Below are 16,614 nucleotides of genomic sequence, written 5' to 3'. Positions count from 1 at the left end.
GACTCTTTGAACTTCCTCATCCCAAGAAAAAGGACCTTCTTGCACACTCTGTCCATCGCCTACCATCGCCTACCATCGCCGTCGCTCAAAATTATGCAAATCTCTGCAGCTCTGACTCTCATAGTGGCCCTGTTGGGGAGCGCTGTCGTAGCGCAGCCCCCTCCTCCAACGGTCCCAAATTGCTTGCCAAATGACCTGCCGTGTTTCATGACGCAAGGTATGTTTGCACCCGCAAAGCGATACGTCAAGGACACTTGCTGACGTTGGTGACTTTTTGAACAGCTCAGTACACTATTCTCGGTACCGTCGTTGGCAATAACGCCAACACCCCACCAGGCTCGGCGCAGAATTACAATGCGACCATCGCCGTTCAATGTATTTACGCTTCCTTTGGTAATAACCGCGGCCAGGGAGGTTTTGTTGGCCAGCAAATTACCGTGACCGGCTTCGGTAACCCTAATCAAAAGTGCCCCAACAACATGGGTGCTGACGCCATCCCTAACAACTCGTCCATCTTCTTCATTTACGTGGCGAGCAGTGTACCTCAAGGTGGCTTGCCCATCTTCACTGTGTTCAATCCGTGCGGTGGAGGTATCCCATACAGTCCTCAAAACCTGCAAACCCTTGCCAATTCCTTGGCCAAGTTCCCTCAGAACGCCATCGCTGGCGCGCCGAACTGTGCACTTCCCGCTCCCGAGGCTACGGCTACTGCGCCTGCGGGAGGCGCTACCCAAACCCCAGGAGGCAACCCGCTTGCGCTTCCTGGAAGTGCTGGTTACTCAGCTGTTCCTCAGTGGACTCTATTTGGAGGCATTGCAACCATTGCACTTGCTGCGATGACAGCGCTATTTTAAAGGCGCTACTATTGGATATTGCGACCTAATTCTAATTACATGTGAATGTGCACAAAGAAATGAAAAAAGTCTCTCATTGCTAACTGTAGCTGAGTCTTCAAATTATATATTGTAATATATTGAACATAGTTTTGCTCAATAGTGGCTACAGTACGTCTAGGGTGAATATGTTCTAGTTTCTAACTTACTGAAAGAACAATTCTTTCAAAATACGCGCTGTATCTTCCGGTGAAGTGACGCTATGTCCAGTAATGTCATTATGAGTGTAGATTTCATAATCATTACCGCCCTGGAATGTCTTGTCACCGAAAAAGTGAATCGAGGCGAATTTCTCATTTTTCAGATGGTTGAGGCAGTAGGTCTTATCCCATCCGGTAGGGAACACGTCGAAAGAGATTTGCCCCCCAATAGAGTATGTCAAGCTCAGGTTCGAAAAGTTTGTCTTCAACGCTTCGACAAATTTCTCGCGGATCTTGTGTTGCTTGTCATAGACCTCGTATTCATCGCGCTCAGCATGGGAGCAGTTACGCCCGATGGGAGAAACATTGATCATGCCGTTACGGAACTCGACGAACGTGCCGCTGCGGGGATAAGGTAAGACAACCTGAGGGAAACCAGGAGAAAGATGGGTACTAACCGCTTTTTTGGAATGTCGAGCTCGGCAATGTACTTGAGAATGAAGTTGACTAGCTTCTTGTATGGTTCCTCGCCAATCCAGTTAATAAAGCTTTGAGACGCCAATTGCTGGCCACTACGGTATGCAGTCAGGCCATTCTCGGAAAAGCAAAAGTCAAAGTTTTCTAGGCCTAGAAGAGAATGCTAATGAATCAACAGTGCGTGCGAGCTCCTCTCCCATCTTGTGAATCCCAACTTACAATCGTCCCCGAGCTGTTCCTTCTGCTTGCTCAAGTCAGAGCCGCCAACGAACCCGATGACCACTTTCTTTCGCAAGTCAGCAAGGAGTTGCTTCATCTCTGGGGAAATGGTCTACATTGAAAAGGACACTATGAATATCGTGCATGGGCGAGTTATCGCAGCATTTCATGTCGCGCAAACCTTGCGGGCAGGGGTTAACGTCCCATCCACGTCAAAAAGAACCAAGGTGTTGGAAAGTGGACGTTCGCTCCAATTCGCCATCGTGTTACTCTCGTTGAAAGAAGGTGGTTAATAAAAACAAGTAAAAAAAGACCGTTGATGAAAGCGATGACAATGCAAGATGGCGATAGGAGGCGGGCGACTGTGCCAAATATGGCTGAAAGGCACGGGCACCCCCGCGATTTGTTGATTAGCAAACCTTACGCGCGATCGTGAACGTGTATCCAGGCATGCGAGACTCTAGAATTGAGCATGACAATATGGCTGCAGCATTACACTTTCCTGCAGCCAAGCTAGGACCAGGTCCTCTGGGAACCTCGGAGCAAGAAGATGTTCGTCGACAGCGCTTCCGACAGGAACTGCAAAATGACATGCAAAGCTTTCTGGCAGCCCAGGCTCAAGAAAACCCGCGGCTTCGGCGTCTGAGAAGAAGACAAAGCGAGGTGACTACGTCCATAATCGATGCAACACGCGGAGGTGCCGGAAGGAGCCAGGCGAATCATCAAGTGGAATCTGCTGAAAATACGGGGGTTTCTCATGCGAGGGACAATCAACGAGAGCGTCTACCATATCACTGTGAGGATTTCGTCGTTTATGCACGTGTTTGATCGGTAACGAACTAACGCGGTCAAAGCAGCAACACAAGGACATGAGCAAGAGCTGCGAGAGAGTCAGGGGAATAGTCATTTGCCAAACATGCACTCAACCACGTTCCCGAACGGGATGTGGCCAAGGTAGTTTCGCTGGTAAAATTAGTGTAGACAATTTGTTGAAGCTGATTTCCTTTTCTAGCAACCAACCTTCAATACTACCATTTGGTCCTTCCGGACCGTACGCATATAGTACACCGATACCCCCAATACCCGAGAATCCCCCACGCTGGAATGCTCCATGGCCAGATTCTCGGATGCATTTCGAGCGGCCTTACTATGATGAGTTCTATCGCGGCAATAACATATATGCACCATCTAGTGGCTATGGACCCGATTTGAGACTCATGCCCCCAGTTAACCCGTATGAACGGAATGGGTACGGTGATATGCGGGGACTCGGCTACCTCAACGTAAGTTTAAGATATCATTCCTAGTAAATCCGTGGTGTAATGACGTGTATCTCTCAAAGGCGGGCCCACCACAGAATGGCTTTCAACCTGAGGTACAAAGATGTAGAGTTCTGACTTGCGAGCATTCTCACCCATGAATCATCCATTGCCCTTAGCAAAGGAACCCACAACCGAGATTGGATCCGAGAGAGCAGCAAAAAAGGGGATTTTCCACACAAATGGACTCAAAATCAAATCAATACGCTGCTGCTTTAGGTACAGCCCAGCTTTTGTTGCCACACGATACCAGGCATCCTTAACTTGAATATATCCAGAACGCCAGATGGCGGAAAGGAGACATGCTGAAGACCAGGAGCGAGCATTTCGACGTCAACCCGGCTATAGCTTAGGGGTAAGTGTACAGTAGTAGCGTAAATACTGTGCGCTGTCCTAAAGTTTTGGCTATCTAGGGCAACCCACTCATTGGAGAGCATACCACCTCCTCTGTCGGTGTACGTGCCCGAGGGTTAGGGAACCCGTTGCCACCTGCTTCTGCTCAACCGCCGGACCAGAGCACCCGACAAAGGAGAACATCGGTAGGTTACAGCTGTGAAGAGGATTTGATACGTACTGGAATCTGAAAAAGCTGCCGTTTTAAGAAATCTGAGTACCTACGAGACCTAGGTTGGTTGCGCACGCTGTACTCAAGGTTTTCAAGGATCTCACATTATATCCTCATGAAATTCTGTCCTACAAGAAAATCAGATACAACAGAAGAGAGACAGGCTTGAATCGGAAAAGACATTTTGGAAATCCCAGGATGAAAAGGTACAATTGTACCACATTTGGGGTCAATAACAGGGATCTCAAGCCCTGCCTTCTCTCCACGGAAGCTAGAAAGATCGAGAAATTGCAGAATACAATCCGTGGGGCCGTGCTGGGGCCGGAGCTCCATTGAGGAAACCAGATGTTGTGGTTGATGAGCGACTGGTAATATGCGCCGCCGTTTGGCCAAGTGAATGCAGCTGTTTATGCGTGCTTGTCATAGGGTCAATTGGGTACCAGCGGATTTCAACAACGCCAGCTAGTGCAGCTACAAAATGGCTTGGGAGCTTCACATGTGCTACAAGAGGGTGGGAATACATTTCTGGATCCCGGAAAAAGCACGACCGTTGGATTCGCCGCGAATCCATCGACCGGGTAGTTATCAGCCTGCTATGAGCCTGACTGCATGTCCAATTTCACTGACTCTTTAACTCCAAGGCCGCCGTTATTTGCAAGTCAGCAATCTCCCCTGCCGCCTATTCCTGGTAAAGGTTAGATCTTGGTCTATCGGTGTATGTGGCTTTAGACACTGTTGTAACCGTCTATGTCGTAAACCTTAGAGAAGAGCTTCCAAAGAGGTCAGCGCAACATAGAGGGAATGTCAGCCACGGAAAGAGAGGAGCTGATACGTAAGCAACAAATTCAGCAGAATCATCAGGTATGGTCCAATAGTATGAGTAAAGGTAATTGGCAGCAATTAATGCAAACACCTATCAAGGAGGCGCTGCGACGACAGGTGGCAGAGCGAGACGCAGAGAAAGCGAGGCAAGCAGCAGAGCGGAAGGCGGAGGAAGAGCGGGAACAAGCACGTATTCTTAAGGAACAGGAGGAGCTGAAGCTGAGGTATGCCAAGGAGCAGGAAGAAGCTCGAAAGAAAGAGGTAGTGACGCGCGTCCGTTTCAATTGTCTTGTTTTCAAGATGCTGTAACATCCTATCACTAGGAGGAAGCACGTTTAGAGAACGAGAAAAAAGCGGCTGAACGGGCGGCTGAGCAGGAACGAAGGGAGCGAGCTTTTAAGGAAGCTCATTTAGCCGCTCAAGCCAGTAAAGTAGGAAAAAGAACAATGAAGAGCCCTGTGCCAACTCCAGAAAGTTAGTCGCGCAACCGCCCAATTACACCACAGATATTTTTCGTGCCTCACCAAGGTCCTTTTGCAAATAGCATCCAATAGAGTATCAGCAGCCCCAGTTCGCTCAGAGTCTCCTCCCATACCAACTCTCCGCAATAAGGGGTTTGGATCCAATCCGGACAATGTAAGCGCAGTGCCTGCGGAACCAGCCGAACCGCCTCCGACTTTTCGTACGAACTCTCCCCCGATACCCACTTTACGAGGTCACGCAACAGCATCAAACATGGCGGAAGAATCAATCCATTCGATCGGCCCGCCAGCCACCACACCAGTAGCACAGGAACCAGACCAACAGATGGTATGGGCTCCCAAAACGGAAAGACAACCCAGAACGAAAAGTGGTGGAAAGGAGAAAGAGAAGGTAGAATCGCTCAATGCTAGACGCCGAAAGTGATATCATTAGGATGATGGTAGCGGAATAGACCATTGACTGAGATATTTTATATTCAAGCTGGTGGTGCAAAACGAAACTTCGGAGACTAAAGCTGTCTTGGACCAACTGATTGCCATTCAGCAGGTTGTAACTAACATTATACCTAGAGTTGGTCTCAGCGTATTGACTACTGGTTGATGCATAAACAAATAGGAACTAGAACGTGAAGACCGAGCTATCCAGTCTCAGCTCCATTCATCAGATCAGGTGTTCAGCATAGATAATACCAAGCAAACAGTATCGCAAGATTTGCCCACAGGACATGGCATAACTTCATCCTTGAGAACTACGCAAACTCCAGGTAAGACTGCTTATAATTCCCTGTCGTTCGAATACTTAGGTATTGCCATGTGTTCCCAGAATACTCCGCCTCGGATTCCATACCACCTGCGAAGAGTGAGGATAACCTCTCACGACATCAAGCATCGCGGCGAAATAGTGCAAGTAAAATCCATACGCGAAACAAAAGTCAGCGCTTCGACTCGTTTCAGGATAAGAGACCTTCATCACGAGACGACGGGCAAATGTTTGCCAAACCATCGTGGGTGAAAAGCTTTCGGGAAAGTCATCTGTTAGCGTGGATTTTAAGCCTTTTTTTTACCCGATAGTATCCTAGCCCAACAACGAGCATACTTGGAACAACAGGATAAAGAGTTGCGGCGACTCCGAGAGGGCCAAAACGCATTCTTAGTGAATGAAAACTCAGCTCGTGAAATGTCACCAACAGTAGAGCAAAAAGGAACGGAAGCTGACAATTTGGTCGTGAGTACCGCTGCTGATCGAGAGCGGAGGAAGCTGATGATCGAACAGTTTCTCAGAGACGGAGAAGCCGATGAGCGGTGAGTTATATACCATCGACCAACGGAAGACGTTAGCATGCGTTTTAACCACCGATTCACAGACGAACAAGAGCAAGGAAAGCAGATGATCGAACGTATTCTGCCGACATTGTAAGTTCATTTGATGCCAATGGATCAACCTCGTGGTATAGCCAATGCATCTCGATCTCATTGTGATATTTAGGACAACGCTTTGCAGTCAGATAGCAAACTCGTGTTTCTACGGAACGGTGGCCGGTAGGTTTTCATGTTGAGCTTGGATGTACAACACCAATTGGCTGATACGAACTTGGACTCGTCAAAAGGAACGGGCCGATAGATCAGCAGAACAGTAAATTACAAAAAGACGTGACGATACAGTCCCGCGCAGAGTTTGGTGTCTCGTATGTATTCTGTATGTCCCGCTTGTATAGCAGTGGTGATATCTAACCCCTCGTGACATTGAGAAGAAACGATAACAGACTTGGTAAGTGTTTTACCTCTTGCAGAAAGATGGATAGCGGGCCAATCTAAATGAACCCAAAGGTATAAATGACGATGATCCAGCAAGTCAAGTAGAAATAGTAGAACAAAGGAACGAGGCTCGCCTCAAAGGTCTCGCGGAATTGCAAGCGGCCCGTGAACGTAGGAAGTGCAACGGAGATGAAAGCGACATCATCTTGTCCTTCCTGAAGAGGGTAAGGGACACTGGATTTGAACTTGACGAATGGTCCCGTTACTTCCAAGCCGGCTGGGTCACTGATTGATTTGCGTCCTAGGAGGAAAAACGCAGGCCGCGCAGCGGCCGTTTACGTGAAAGGGAAGGTAGCATTCCTGCATCGTCTTCGACATATAAAAATTTAGAGATAGGGCGAGCAGGATTAAGTCTTTTCCCGAACGTATGAATTTGAAAATAAAGATAATTTTATGTGGCTGGCAAGCTCTAGATGTGTACCCTAGGCTCATAAACAGGAAACCTCATGAGGCATCGACTTTACATATCCAACATTTCTATCGGCTGGGTTGGCGCCCAGCTGTATTCTATCGGTTACCAAGGTCGTATCGGGACAGCTTTTTTGCAAGCTTCGCATCGAGCGGAACAGATTCGGCAATGGTGAACATGGAGTACTTCTTGTCATCGGTCACCTCTTCCATGTCCAACCAGTCCGGCAATCGATCCTTAATTGCATCTGAAGAAGTAGACGCAGATGGCCCATGGAAGTCAAAGTCTAGATACGTTTCAAGAAGGGTAATTCCAGAACCAGGATGTAGGTATACGTCGAGCTGAAAGTAACGGTCGTTGTGGAGGAAACAGCGGCGCTTCTTTGATATGATTGCTCGGCTCGGATCGGCTTGAGCCCGAAGAGCCTCGTACTCTCGAGGTGTCAAGTTTCGTCGCGTCTCGACTCGCTGCCCATCGACCTTGACATGGTACTGTTAATCAAGGAACCTAATATCGATCTCAACATGTGTGGTACCTCTGGATGGCGGATGGTCATGCTCAGGTGCACTTCGTTGGACCCAATTTCCTCGCGTCTAAGGTGTTTCCAAAGGGAACATCGTACGCTTTAGCCAATGGAGTTTAGCCGGCGGTCGACCTAGCAGTATACCTTCGTATTCGAATCTGCATCCCGTCTCCCGAAGTATTCACCAAGTAGATATCTAATGGTGCACGAATCCGAATAAATGAATAATGCCATCGCAATGCTTTCAGCAGGACATTGTGTACGTACGCTCCACATTGAAGTCACGGTAGGACACAGGAAATGGCTCATCCAAGGCAAAATTATTGACCAGAAACTTGTGCTTTCGAACATGTTTCCCGTAGCGGCCAACATCTGCCACCAGCCCTAACCGGGTTAGCACTGCTTGAACCACCCGATCGCACTTTTCCGCAAAGTTGCTGACGGACGTATTGTCAATAACCTGAAGGGACGCATGTCCTAACGGATAACGGGAGAGTCAGCATATGACGCTGGACCACCGAGACGGTAACCAACCTAGCCACGCATTCATGACAGTAGCATCCAATTCACGGGCAGCATCCAGCCCTTCGGACCTCGCCCGGTTATTCTCCAACGTGTAGAAAGCCTCTGCACCTTTCGCGGCGGAAACAAGATGAATGACACAGTCATAGCGATTATCTCGTATGGCCACTTCATCCAAATTCAGTTCCTTCAGCATTTGCAGCCACGCTGTCCGCGACATGTATGCGGAAGGATCCATTGCACCTCGATCTAAAACTCATCAGCTACAGCTTCCGACAACAAAGTTGTTCCCAAAGCATACCACAGATAACAACAGTCTTCTGCCCGCGTTCCCCGTTCAGTTTGGCAAGCTATGAAGACAGGTTGAGTAACGCTACCGAAAGCAAAACTGAATGATGCAATCCCGGAGCCATACTTCAATGTATGTATTCTCGATTGTAAGCATTGTTTGGAGGAGACTCTTTTGAAAGCTGTACGCTTGAGCGTCGTTCAATTCACTAAACTGCACGCCACCGTTCAGCAACGTCGTCGCAGTTTCTGGGACACGAAAGACTTTCCATCCAAGGCTCTGGAACAAACTATGAAGAGAGAAATGGAGCGTTCCACGGTTAAGTCACTTCTGGCGACCATGAAGGATCCCCAGGGAAAACATACTTACTCCCCAAGTATCTAAATATACGGCGCAGAAGGAGCAGAGCAGTGAGCAACAGAGCCACCAAGTTGAAAAAGCCAGAGATAGCATACCGCAAGTGAGGAAGTCTTGCCGCCGCAAGGTCCTTTGAAATAACAATGAGCACTGGGAGTTCAGCAGCACTAACTGGAACAACGCATACCTCCAGTTAAACAAATGACCTTGAACGGAGCAGTTGCAGAATCGCCGATCGGGCTCTCGTTGGGAGACATTGCGTTGGAAAGTGCAAGTGCTTCGGCCACCAGAGTTGGACTTGGAGATCCCGCAATGTGGCTGGCTTCTTGTTTCGGAGTTTTGTGCGGTGCACCCCTCACGCGAGAAGGGATGTTACCTGTTCAGCCTGATAATTAGATGCGTGCAAGGTTAAGCTTATGCTTGTTTAGCGCACCCATGTCCGGCTCTGAACGAAAAAAGTTCAGGGAAGCGGAGCCCTGAAAGCCACGATCGAGGACTTCTAAATAATTCGAGTCGCGTTTTTGCTGGGAGGAGGCGATCTCTTCATTTCAAAAGAGCATGTTCTTGGACCTCAACGTCCCTTACCCTAGCCATGGAGGCGACCTCGCAGAGCTGAAGAAAACCGTCAGCCTGTTGCGCGAGCGTGAGTTGTCAGAATGTCGCTGGTCATTGTGTATTGTGTATGTTGGTTCTTCTAACATGCACTGTCGTCAGTGGGATACCAGGGGGTAGCTTACAATTTTATGGCCTCTGGAAAAGAAGCAGCCAACAAGGTGACCTCCAGTGCTTCTGGTCCCATCACAAAGCTCAAACTAACCCTCCGGTGAAGACCAACCCAATAAAGATTCTCGATCTCTCGGAACTTGGTGGACACGGCGGGGTGAAGAATTCAGCATCAGACTTGCCTTCCGTTTTATCCGCTAGTCGAACTACTGCAAAGGAATTTCAGCAGTTGTCTCGGTTAACTGTTATTTTGGAGGACATCAGCGCAAATTACCAACTGGTGAGCTTAATATTTGTGATCCAAAAGTCGTGTTCTAGCTGACATCTCATGATGTATCCCAGACTGTTAATAATCCCAATGTCGCCTCATACGATCTGATTGCTGTACAGCCCACGAACGAAAAACTATTTCTTGCTGCATGTAGTTCGTTGGAAATTGATATTATAAGCCTTGATATGGGCAGTCGACTCCCATTCTACATAAAACAACCGATGGTTAACCTGGCACTACAACGTGGACTGTTTTTCGAAATATCATATGGCGGCGCCATTCGGGGTGATTACGATATTCCACGGGAATTAAGAGGAACACTGAGGATCGGCTGATGCCAGAGTATAATTTGTAGATGCCAGCGCGCGACGACACTTGATTCGGAACGCAGCATCTCTTATCCGCGCAACAAAGGGGAAGAACGTGATAATAACGAGCGAAGCACAGAAAGATTTGGAATTGCGCGGGCCGTATGATGTGATAAATCTGTAGGTTGGCCTGCGAGACACCCACATCTGAAATTGGACATTAACTTTCCACTGCTGCATCTCAGCGCATCTATCTTCAGCTTGAATCAAGCGTTAGCCAAGAACAGCATTAGCGCAAATTGCCGTGCAGTTCTATATCGATCCGGTATGCGGCTGGCTCCTGGATATAGTGGCTGTGCATAAACTGACTTCTGTTGCTAGCCACGAGAAGGCAAACGAATCGCGGAGTTCTGTCCGTCGAGCCATCAGCAAACTTGGCAGAAAGTAATAAATGGAAGGAGGGTATTCTAGATGACACAGATGAGGGAGAAGATGCAATGGACGAGACCTAGGTGAATTTGTATATAGCACACAATGCCAAATAAACATGTCCATTCAGCCTTTCACCCTATGACAATAACCTATTGTCCGGCTTTTTCGTGTTGCAAGTGATGCTTGACAGTTGATGGCGCGACACCAAAATCATCCGAGACTGGGATGTTATACTGAGCGGGACAATACGTTAGCGAAGCACACGCTTCAAAGCGCTGGACTTTCGTTGACTTACTTCGACGCAAATGGCACGTTGCAAGGCTGCGTGATGTATAGCGTGGTGGCAAACCTGCAGTACAAATTAGCATAAGCTACTGGCAATGACCAGAACGGTGCCGTCCTGATACGTACAAACCAGAGCTCTCGCCCAAAACTGGAGCTGAAAGGAACGTCGTGCTTGCGTGGATTCAGCGTTGCTTCCAGGGCAATATGTGTGTCCAGGCGCATTTTGGAAGCGGCTACTCGAAGTAGTGATTGCCGTATTTCTTCAATAGAGGCAAGGGCTGCATACGGATCCTGTTCCACTTGGGGCTAAAACTGCTATTCATCCTGGATCCAGTAGCATGTTGTCGACATGATCACTTACGTCGCGTTGTCGTTCATCGTAGTTCACCTTTATAGCACCCCGGGCGCCGTCCACTATTTCCGTTCCATTCTCCGGTGAGTCACCATCATGTATGCCCTGTGCTTGCTTGACTTGACGTACAGCTTCCGCTTGATTACTCGTCTCTGTCAACAGTATCCGGAAATGATCGAGAACATGTCGAACATGCTACAAGCCAGTCGTTAGCTTTTGTGCCTACTTATATCGTACGATCGCAAAAGACTCTACCTTGCCAATTGTTGATCCCGGCACGTATGTTGATATAGCCGTATACGACCGCAAGTTTTCCGCTGCAAGTGCGTTCAAGAAGTCTGTGTATTGCCGAAGCAAGCGAAGGGCAGCATCGTATACCTCTGCTGCAACCTCTTTCTCAGAATCAAAAGGTACCGTGTCGCTCATTGGTCTTCCAATACTGTTTGGCACGAAGAAAGTGAACGAACTAAACTGGCGCTAGTGTTGATGGTGTGCGGTGAGGCGGTGGGGAGTTTATGGGAGGCGAGGAACTCGCGCTGATGACGATCATTCATGTCAGGTGAGCGCGTTAGTCACGTGCGTTGCTTACCAAAGCTCATCAAGTAAGCGGTCTTCCTGTACCTGTTCGCACCTCACAGTGAAGGACTGGCGACGAAGCAAATTGGATGATGAACGATCCACAGGTGTGAAATTAATAGTAATAGACAAGAGGCAAAGAGACTCAAAGGTCGTTGATATATCTCCCGTACTTTTTTCTTAGAAAGGAAACGTGTGGGGGGCACCACCAGTGCCGGTTGGCGTTACTGCTCTCGAGCCCAACACAAGCGCTCCTAAACCAATTTCCCCATTCGCACGAAGTAGTAATCAAACGGCAGCCCCTCCGACTATTCCATCATTCTCAAGGAACCCTTCTATTGGTTCTGAAGGTGATTTCAAAGGGGAGCCGCCGAGACCGCCGCCTTGGGCGTCCATGGGGACATCCACTGAGCTACGTATTGGAATACCTCGTTCAAACTCCGGTCTTCCACCTCGGATACAGGCGCTAGATGATAATACAAGATCAATTGCAAATGCAGCAAGTCCTCGCTCTCCATTTGACAAATGCAGCAGTGTATCCCCAACGTCACCGTTTGATACGAGTATCCCCAGCGAAGGGAATTCACCCCGTTCTCCTTTTCCGCGAAAGCAAGAAGAGGTCGTCCAAAGTCCTATTGAAGCGGCTCGAATATTTTTCGGGGAAAATAAACCTTCCCCTGCACCACCACTGCTCCGACAGGTCACACCCCTACCGCAGGATCAACCTCAGCGGATGGTTGTGGTTCAGCCAAAAACATTAGTTAGGCATGCAGTACCTAGTGCAGTAGGGGTACAACAAGCTAATGCAACCGGCGTAAGGCAAGCAGTTGTCGTATCGAATACATCAGACGCCGTACGGACAGCTCCTGTCATGCAAGGTGCAACCGGGCCTGGGAGGGATACAGTTGGTATGCGTATCATCGGTGGCCTGCACTTGTCCAGAAATGCACTAATATGTGCATGAACTATAGTACCCGCTCTAGCACCAGGTCAACGACCAGCAAAGCCGATGAGCGCAGCCGCAGCACAGGGACTGGTTGAAAGCAGACGTCGAGCAGCGTCATCAGGTATATTACCGTAAAAACTTACTGCGTCCACGCCTGAGACTAATACATTATAATGTACTATAGCATCTATGACGCCACCATCCGATACGCTGCTCAATCTCTTCTCTTCGTCGGCCGCCACCACAACCGCTCATAATCCCATGACTCGGTCCTCCTCCACGCCCAAAGTTTCCTCCTTGTCCCCATCATCTACCGTCCGTTCATTCGAGTCACCCAAGATGACTTCGCGAAGGCCATCGGGCTCCCTCCCTGATCTCCGCCAACCTAAAAAGGACATCGATAAAGCAACAGATGACATGTGTACAGATCTTACGGTAACATGTTTTCCAAGCTCTTCAAGTGGCCTGTTTCCTACAGATTTTGATTGGGACAGTGAAGGTACGTGGTGCGCCAAAGCATATTGTAATACCACACAGCATATGAACGTCTGCGGTTTTCCAGAATTTGACGACCCGAAATACGTCATCTTTCGAAAAGCAATGCTGGAAACCTTCCAGATGCAAGTGGATTACCCGCTTCTAATGCCTCCTGACTTGACGGGAATGCTCCTACAAGAATTCTGAAACTGATTGCTTTGTCGCTGTTATATCTATACATGTATTTTTTGAAATATGGTTGCAAAACACGTGTGCGCCTATTTGTGGTTATTTAGCCATTATAACACCGAGAGAGAGTAACCTCAAGGTGCAGTAGAAATATATTGTCTGCATTACAAATAATGAATGAGGCTCCACGCCAACGCGCAGGAAATATACCAAGGGAGTACTTAATAATCGGATTCAGATGAGCGATGAGTTGCGATTGAAAACCGTCTGTTAATAAGCAAATATCCAGTCAGTATGAAGTGATGGGATGTTTCAAGTTTGCTGCCTCTAACCTGCTGCTGGTTGGGAGTAGGCTGGTATCCACCAAATGAGTTATCCATTCCTCCACTCCCTGTTGGAGCGAAAGGATTGAAAGCAGGTCGAGTTTGTGCTGATGTCGAACCCAGAGGTGCACCAGTTTGCGTAAATGGATTGAACGCCGGCGTGCTAGTGCTAAAACTTGGGTTCCCTATCACGCCAACATTCCCGAGAGCACCCATTCCCACCGCTCCAGTTGTACTTCCGCCAATCGGGTAAGAACTCTTTTGTGTCGCGGCAGATGTTGAGAGTAGATTGCTGCCACTGTTTCCAAACATATTAATAGACCCAGGCATGCTGGTGGTTGCTACGTAATTGGACTGCCCTAGTACGGGATTGCTCAACTGCGGTTGGAGTAACGCTGGTCTCACGGTCGGTTGCTGCAAACTGCCCATTGTGGACGATGGCGGACCGAACGGGTTGTGCGGGGAAGTCTGACTGATGATGCCGACTGGACGGCTCAGATTGAAGGGATCGAGGGTTGGATTTTGAGACTTTTGCTGAATGACCGTAAGACTAGCAAATGGGTCGGAACTGCTCCGGTTGGGTTGAGATGTTTGTGCAGCGCCGAACGCGCTACCCAGACCCTGACTGGATTGTCCCATTCCGGTATTAGCAAACACATTCGGGTTCCCAAATACATTTTCCACTGTGAACGCGTTGTCGTCTGCTTGTTGCGACTGAGATGCCCCAAAGGGGGAAGCGCTGGACTGTAGCAATGGGAAAGATTGATTCCCCAGTACCAACTGATTAGATGGAGCTGGCTGTGTAAGCGTCGAAAGGCCCGCTTGTAAGAGGGCCAGCTGATTATTGATGTCCTGTGTTTGCTTTTGAAGTTCCTGTTGTTTGACCGCAAAGGGGTTGGTGTCATGATGTCCCCCAGGTGCAAACGGGTTGCTCGCGCTATTTGGTACCCAAAAGGACCCGAATGCATCCGAAGTATCATACTGTGCTTGGACTGATGGCGAATTGAGGGCATTTAGCTCCTCATCTAAGCTCGAAAAGAAGTCGATTCCGGGTTCTTCCTGCTTTTTGGGAGCGACTGTGTTTTGCGGCTCCCTTGTCCCTTCCGACATGAAACAAGTGGTTACGACTGATGCAGCGCTTTTTTTAGGCATGGAAAAGATTACCTGCGGGCTTAGATGTATCTGAATTTTTATTTGCCTTCTTCTCCTTATATGCTAGACGCTGGGCTTCAAAGTCCGGTGCTTTCAAATATTCCTCTAATGCACCTGCCAAAGAAATCGGTGCCTATCAAGAATTTTATCAGTCATACGTTGAATATACCGCCAAGTAAGGGAAAGCTGAGAGTCTTACATGCTTGAAATCCGGGACTTCCAGGCCAAGCGCATGTCTCAATCTTCTGGCAATGTCAAAAAACTCGACAGTTTTCGTGGTTTGAGTGGCAAAGTTTTTATAGATCTGCAATGCTCGAGTAGCATCGGATTTTGACATCTCAAAATATTCACCTAGCACCAGAGGAGAGTTAATCAACTAAAACCTTGCAGTGAATCTAGAGGCTCGCGCATACTTAGTATGCGAATAACAGCTTCGTTCAGCAGATGGAACAAAGCCATCATATCACCGATAAGTAGCCTGAACGCCTGAAGTGTCACGACATTGTCGATCTCTTCCAAATAAAACTAAAAGGAGAATTGACAAATCAGCCTCTTAAATGGGGTTTGCGCTTAACGAATTTGCATATGCTTACTGTACAGCTTAACAAGGCATTGATTTGCCTTTGGAGCAGCTCCACTTCTTTGAGCAGGCCCTCTTCAACCGGCAAGGAGCGAAGACGCGCAATGATTTCTGGCTTCGATCGGACAAAGTCCACTTTGATCTCTCGATATCCAACAACCTTCTCTTCAAGATACAATGCATATGCGCGAAGATTCTTAGATTGCTGATATCCTATAGATCTCGGGTGAGTGTGTTTGGGAAACCGTGAAGGTAAGCGGTACATACCAACTGGAGAATTTGTTCGATCCCGAAAGTTTGACATATTCAACATGCCAGGGTTGCTAGCAACGAATCCAATCACTCGGTCTGTTGCCCCTTCTCGCATCAGTATATGGACCGTGATCAACGCTTTAAACGCAATCTGCCATACAGGATCAAATTTCACGCTCAGAATTTTTACGATACCATAATATCGCAAACGATCAGAGAAGGGGAAACGTTTGAGCAACTCACCACCCAGTGGTTTTCCCTCAATCTGTGATTGATGCAACGAAATAGCTCGGAAATTGGTATCTCTCGCTGCCATGAGGCGCCGGTGAGGACTGTTGAACGAAAATGCAGCGAGAGAGTGCACCGCGTTAGTAAGTGCTTTCACATAACCGCAGGAGGAGCACCACAGTCAGGCAACCAGCGTAACCCTCCCAAGCTACGGAATACATCATAAAATGTGCTCTCGTTTTTCAACCATATGAATTCCACCGGTCGACTGATTTGCAAACACTCGTGTAGGCAACTTACTCTGCACATGCTTTGGTTTAAGCGGCTTGACCTTTTTAGAAGTCAGCTTATTCACAGATCTCTCCATCGTGGTGCCTGTCGGTTACGTGGCAGTCGAGATGTCCCTGCGGTGGATCAACCGTTTGCAAGCTGCAGAGTTGAACACCACGAGCCGTCAAGTTTGTTTACTCCGCCCCTCTACGTAAAATTGCCGGTCGAACGCGTCGGGCATTTGCAAGGATCATTGATCGTAAACAAAGCACACTCCCGCAAACGCCGACCTTGAAGTAAGCGAAGAATACGCACAGGCAAGCTTTGAACAGGTCCAAATAATCTGCTTTGTGACTTGCAAAGATAGCAGACTCATGGATCTTAAAATGCAGCGGAATTACGCTTTATGTAAAATATT

The 16,614-nt window shown here is 48.2% G+C and overlaps 8 protein-coding genes across 8 annotated transcripts; 4 read left to right on the top strand and 4 right to left on the bottom strand.

Moving 5' to 3' along the window:
• Nucleotides 1-4: 4 nt before the first annotated feature.
• On the top strand, nt 5-1,078 carry SPPG_05392 (uncharacterized protein). The gene is made up of 2 exons (XM_016753606.1): nt 5-217; nt 283-1,078. The coding sequence occupies exons 1-2, from the start codon at nt 94-96 to the stop codon at nt 852-854; spliced, it is 696 nt and encodes a 231-aa protein (XP_016607173.1). The 5' UTR covers nt 5-93; the 3' UTR covers nt 855-1,078.
• SPPG_05391 (phosphomannomutase) lies at nt 924-2,077 on the bottom strand. Its single transcript, XM_016753605.1, has 4 exons — nt 1,911-2,077; nt 1,730-1,841; nt 1,492-1,660; nt 924-1,435 (listed from the first exon to the last, which is right to left on the bottom strand). Exons 1-4 carry the CDS (start codon nt 1,989-1,991, stop codon nt 1,039-1,041), a joined length of 759 nt encoding a protein of 252 aa, XP_016607172.1. The 5' UTR covers nt 1,992-2,077; the 3' UTR covers nt 924-1,038.
• A 102-nt stretch (nt 2,078-2,179) lies between these two features.
• On the top strand, nt 2,180-7,103 carry SPPG_05390 (uncharacterized protein; the record flags this gene model as incomplete). The annotated part of the gene is made up of 26 exons (XM_016753604.1): nt 2,180-2,525; nt 2,584-2,683; nt 2,742-3,012; nt 3,072-3,104; nt 3,168-3,267; nt 3,327-3,403; nt 3,462-3,587; nt 3,651-3,675; nt 3,749-3,819; nt 3,889-3,981; nt 4,040-4,191; nt 4,255-4,307; nt 4,377-4,474; nt 4,535-4,696; nt 4,759-4,909; nt 4,980-5,308; nt 5,399-5,464; nt 5,534-5,681; nt 5,741-5,921; nt 5,989-6,219; nt 6,282-6,330; nt 6,404-6,456; nt 6,525-6,602; nt 6,669-6,685; nt 6,745-6,896; nt 6,978-7,103. The coding sequence occupies 26 exons, from the start codon at nt 2,180-2,182 to the stop codon at nt 7,101-7,103; spliced, it is 3,288 nt and encodes a 1,095-aa protein (XP_016607171.1).
• A 94-nt stretch (nt 7,104-7,197) lies between these two features.
• SPPG_05389 (uncharacterized protein) lies at nt 7,198-9,615 on the bottom strand. Its single transcript, XM_016753603.1, has 11 exons — nt 9,570-9,615; nt 9,020-9,462; nt 8,931-8,962; nt 8,845-8,855; nt 8,602-8,764; nt 8,488-8,536; nt 8,199-8,435; nt 7,932-8,141; nt 7,809-7,860; nt 7,677-7,734; nt 7,198-7,620 (listed from the first exon to the last, which is right to left on the bottom strand). The coding sequence occupies exons 2-11, from the start codon at nt 9,087-9,089 to the stop codon at nt 7,240-7,242; spliced, it is 1,263 nt and encodes a 420-aa protein (XP_016607170.1). The 5' UTR covers nt 9,090-9,462; nt 9,570-9,615; the 3' UTR covers nt 7,198-7,239.
• Nucleotides 9,263-10,701, top strand: SPPG_05388 (uncharacterized protein). The gene is made up of 7 exons (XM_016753602.1): nt 9,263-9,475; nt 9,547-9,605; nt 9,662-9,835; nt 9,898-10,111; nt 10,182-10,314; nt 10,380-10,459; nt 10,516-10,701. Exons 1-7 carry the CDS (start codon nt 9,391-9,393, stop codon nt 10,644-10,646), a joined length of 876 nt encoding a protein of 291 aa, XP_016607169.1. The 5' UTR covers nt 9,263-9,390; the 3' UTR covers nt 10,647-10,701.
• Nucleotides 10,633-11,705, bottom strand: SPPG_05387 (uncharacterized protein). Its single transcript, XM_016753601.1, has 5 exons — nt 11,459-11,705; nt 11,213-11,398; nt 10,978-11,157; nt 10,862-10,915; nt 10,633-10,799 (listed from the first exon to the last, which is right to left on the bottom strand). Exons 1-5 carry the CDS (start codon nt 11,627-11,629, stop codon nt 10,716-10,718), a joined length of 675 nt encoding a protein of 224 aa, XP_016607168.1. The 5' UTR covers nt 11,630-11,705; the 3' UTR covers nt 10,633-10,715.
• A 147-nt stretch (nt 11,706-11,852) lies between these two features.
• Nucleotides 11,853-13,596, top strand: SPPG_05386 (uncharacterized protein). The gene is made up of 5 exons (XM_016753600.1): nt 11,853-11,886; nt 11,964-12,687; nt 12,751-12,846; nt 12,910-13,224; nt 13,288-13,596. The coding sequence occupies exons 1-5, from the start codon at nt 11,869-11,871 to the stop codon at nt 13,407-13,409; spliced, it is 1,275 nt and encodes a 424-aa protein (XP_016607167.1). The 5' UTR covers nt 11,853-11,868; the 3' UTR covers nt 13,410-13,596.
• Nucleotides 13,427-16,415, bottom strand: SPPG_05385 (uncharacterized protein). Its single transcript, XM_016753599.1, has 9 exons — nt 16,227-16,415; nt 15,942-16,030; nt 15,714-15,849; nt 15,460-15,659; nt 15,280-15,391; nt 15,066-15,217; nt 14,879-14,999; nt 13,724-14,814; nt 13,427-13,658 (listed from the first exon to the last, which is right to left on the bottom strand). The coding sequence occupies exons 1-9, from the start codon at nt 16,291-16,293 to the stop codon at nt 13,626-13,628; spliced, it is 2,001 nt and encodes a 666-aa protein (XP_016607166.1). The 5' UTR covers nt 16,294-16,415; the 3' UTR covers nt 13,427-13,625.
• Between the last annotated feature and the right edge of the window lie 199 nt (nt 16,416-16,614).

The sequence above is a fragment of the Spizellomyces punctatus genome, assembly GCF_000182565.1.
Source record: "Spizellomyces punctatus DAOM BR117 chromosome Unknown supercont1.9, whole genome shotgun sequence".
Taxonomy (NCBI): domain Eukaryota; kingdom Fungi; phylum Chytridiomycota; class Chytridiomycetes; order Spizellomycetales; family Spizellomycetaceae; genus Spizellomyces; species Spizellomyces punctatus.
This window is presented reverse-complemented; position numbering and strand designations above follow the sequence as displayed.

Excerpts from the sequence above, each read along its gene's own strand:
- SPPG_05392 (XM_016753606.1), top strand. The coding sequence starts at position 94 with ATGCAAATCTCTGCAGCTCTGACTCTCATAGTGGCCCTGTTGGGGAGC. Across the intron at positions 218-282 it reads GCCGTGTTTCATGACGCAAG|CTCAGTACACTATTCTCGGT; the intron begins GTATGTTTGCAC and ends CTTTTTGAACAG.
- SPPG_05391 (XM_016753605.1), bottom strand. The coding sequence starts at position 1,991 with ATGGCGAATTGGAGCGAACGTCCACTTTCCAACACCTTGGTTCTTTTT. Across the intron at positions 1,842-1,910 it reads CGTTAACCCCTGCCCGCAAG|ACCATTTCCCCAGAGATGAA; the intron begins GTTTGCGCGACA and ends TTTTCAATGTAG. Across the intron at positions 1,661-1,729 it reads GGAACAGCTCGGGGACGATT|GCCTAGAAAACTTTGACTTT; the intron begins GTAAGTTGGGAT and ends ATTCTCTTCTAG.
- SPPG_05389 (XM_016753603.1), bottom strand. The coding sequence starts at position 9,089 with ATGTCTCCCAACGAGAGCCCGATCGGCGATTCTGCAACTGCTCCGTTC. Across the intron at positions 8,436-8,487 it reads GAAGACTGTTGTTATCTGTG|ATCGAGGTGCAATGGATCCT; the intron begins GTATGCTTTGGG and ends GATGAGTTTTAG. Across the intron at positions 8,142-8,198 it reads TGTCATGAATGCGTGGCTAG|GACATGCGTCCCTTCAGGTT; the intron begins GTTGGTTACCGT and ends GTTATCCGTTAG.
- SPPG_05388 (XM_016753602.1), top strand. The coding sequence starts at position 9,391 with ATGTTCTTGGACCTCAACGTCCCTTACCCTAGCCATGGAGGCGACCTC. Across the intron at positions 9,476-9,546 it reads CGTCAGCCTGTTGCGCGAGC|TGGGATACCAGGGGGTAGCT; the intron begins GTGAGTTGTCAG and ends CACTGTCGTCAG. Across the intron at positions 10,460-10,515 it reads TGCAGTTCTATATCGATCCG|CCACGAGAAGGCAAACGAAT; the intron begins GTATGCGGCTGG and ends TTCTGTTGCTAG.
- SPPG_05387 (XM_016753601.1), bottom strand. The coding sequence starts at position 11,629 with ATGAGCGACACGGTACCTTTTGATTCTGAGAAAGAGGTTGCAGCAGAG. Across the intron at positions 11,399-11,458 it reads CGGGATCAACAATTGGCAAG|CATGTTCGACATGTTCTCGA; the intron begins GTAGAGTCTTTT and ends ACTGGCTTGTAG. Across the intron at positions 10,916-10,977 it reads TTGGGCGAGAGCTCTGGTTT|GTTTGCCACCACGCTATACA; the intron begins GTACGTATCAGG and ends TTTGTACTGCAG.
- SPPG_05386 (XM_016753600.1), top strand. Across the intron at positions 12,847-12,909 it reads ACGTCGAGCAGCGTCATCAG|CATCTATGACGCCACCATCC; the intron begins GTATATTACCGT and ends AATGTACTATAG. Across the intron at positions 13,225-13,287 it reads TTTTGATTGGGACAGTGAAG|AATTTGACGACCCGAAATAC; the intron begins GTACGTGGTGCG and ends GCGGTTTTCCAG.
- SPPG_05385 (XM_016753599.1), bottom strand. The coding sequence starts at position 16,293 with ATGGAGAGATCTGTGAATAAGCTGACTTCTAAAAAGGTCAAGCCGCTT. Across the intron at positions 15,392-15,459 it reads ATGCCTTGTTAAGCTGTACA|TTTTATTTGGAAGAGATCGA; the intron begins GTAAGCATATGC and ends TTCTCCTTTTAG. Across the intron at positions 15,000-15,065 it reads AAGTCCCGGATTTCAAGCAT|GCACCGATTTCTTTGGCAGG; the intron begins GTAAGACTCTCA and ends AATTCTTGATAG.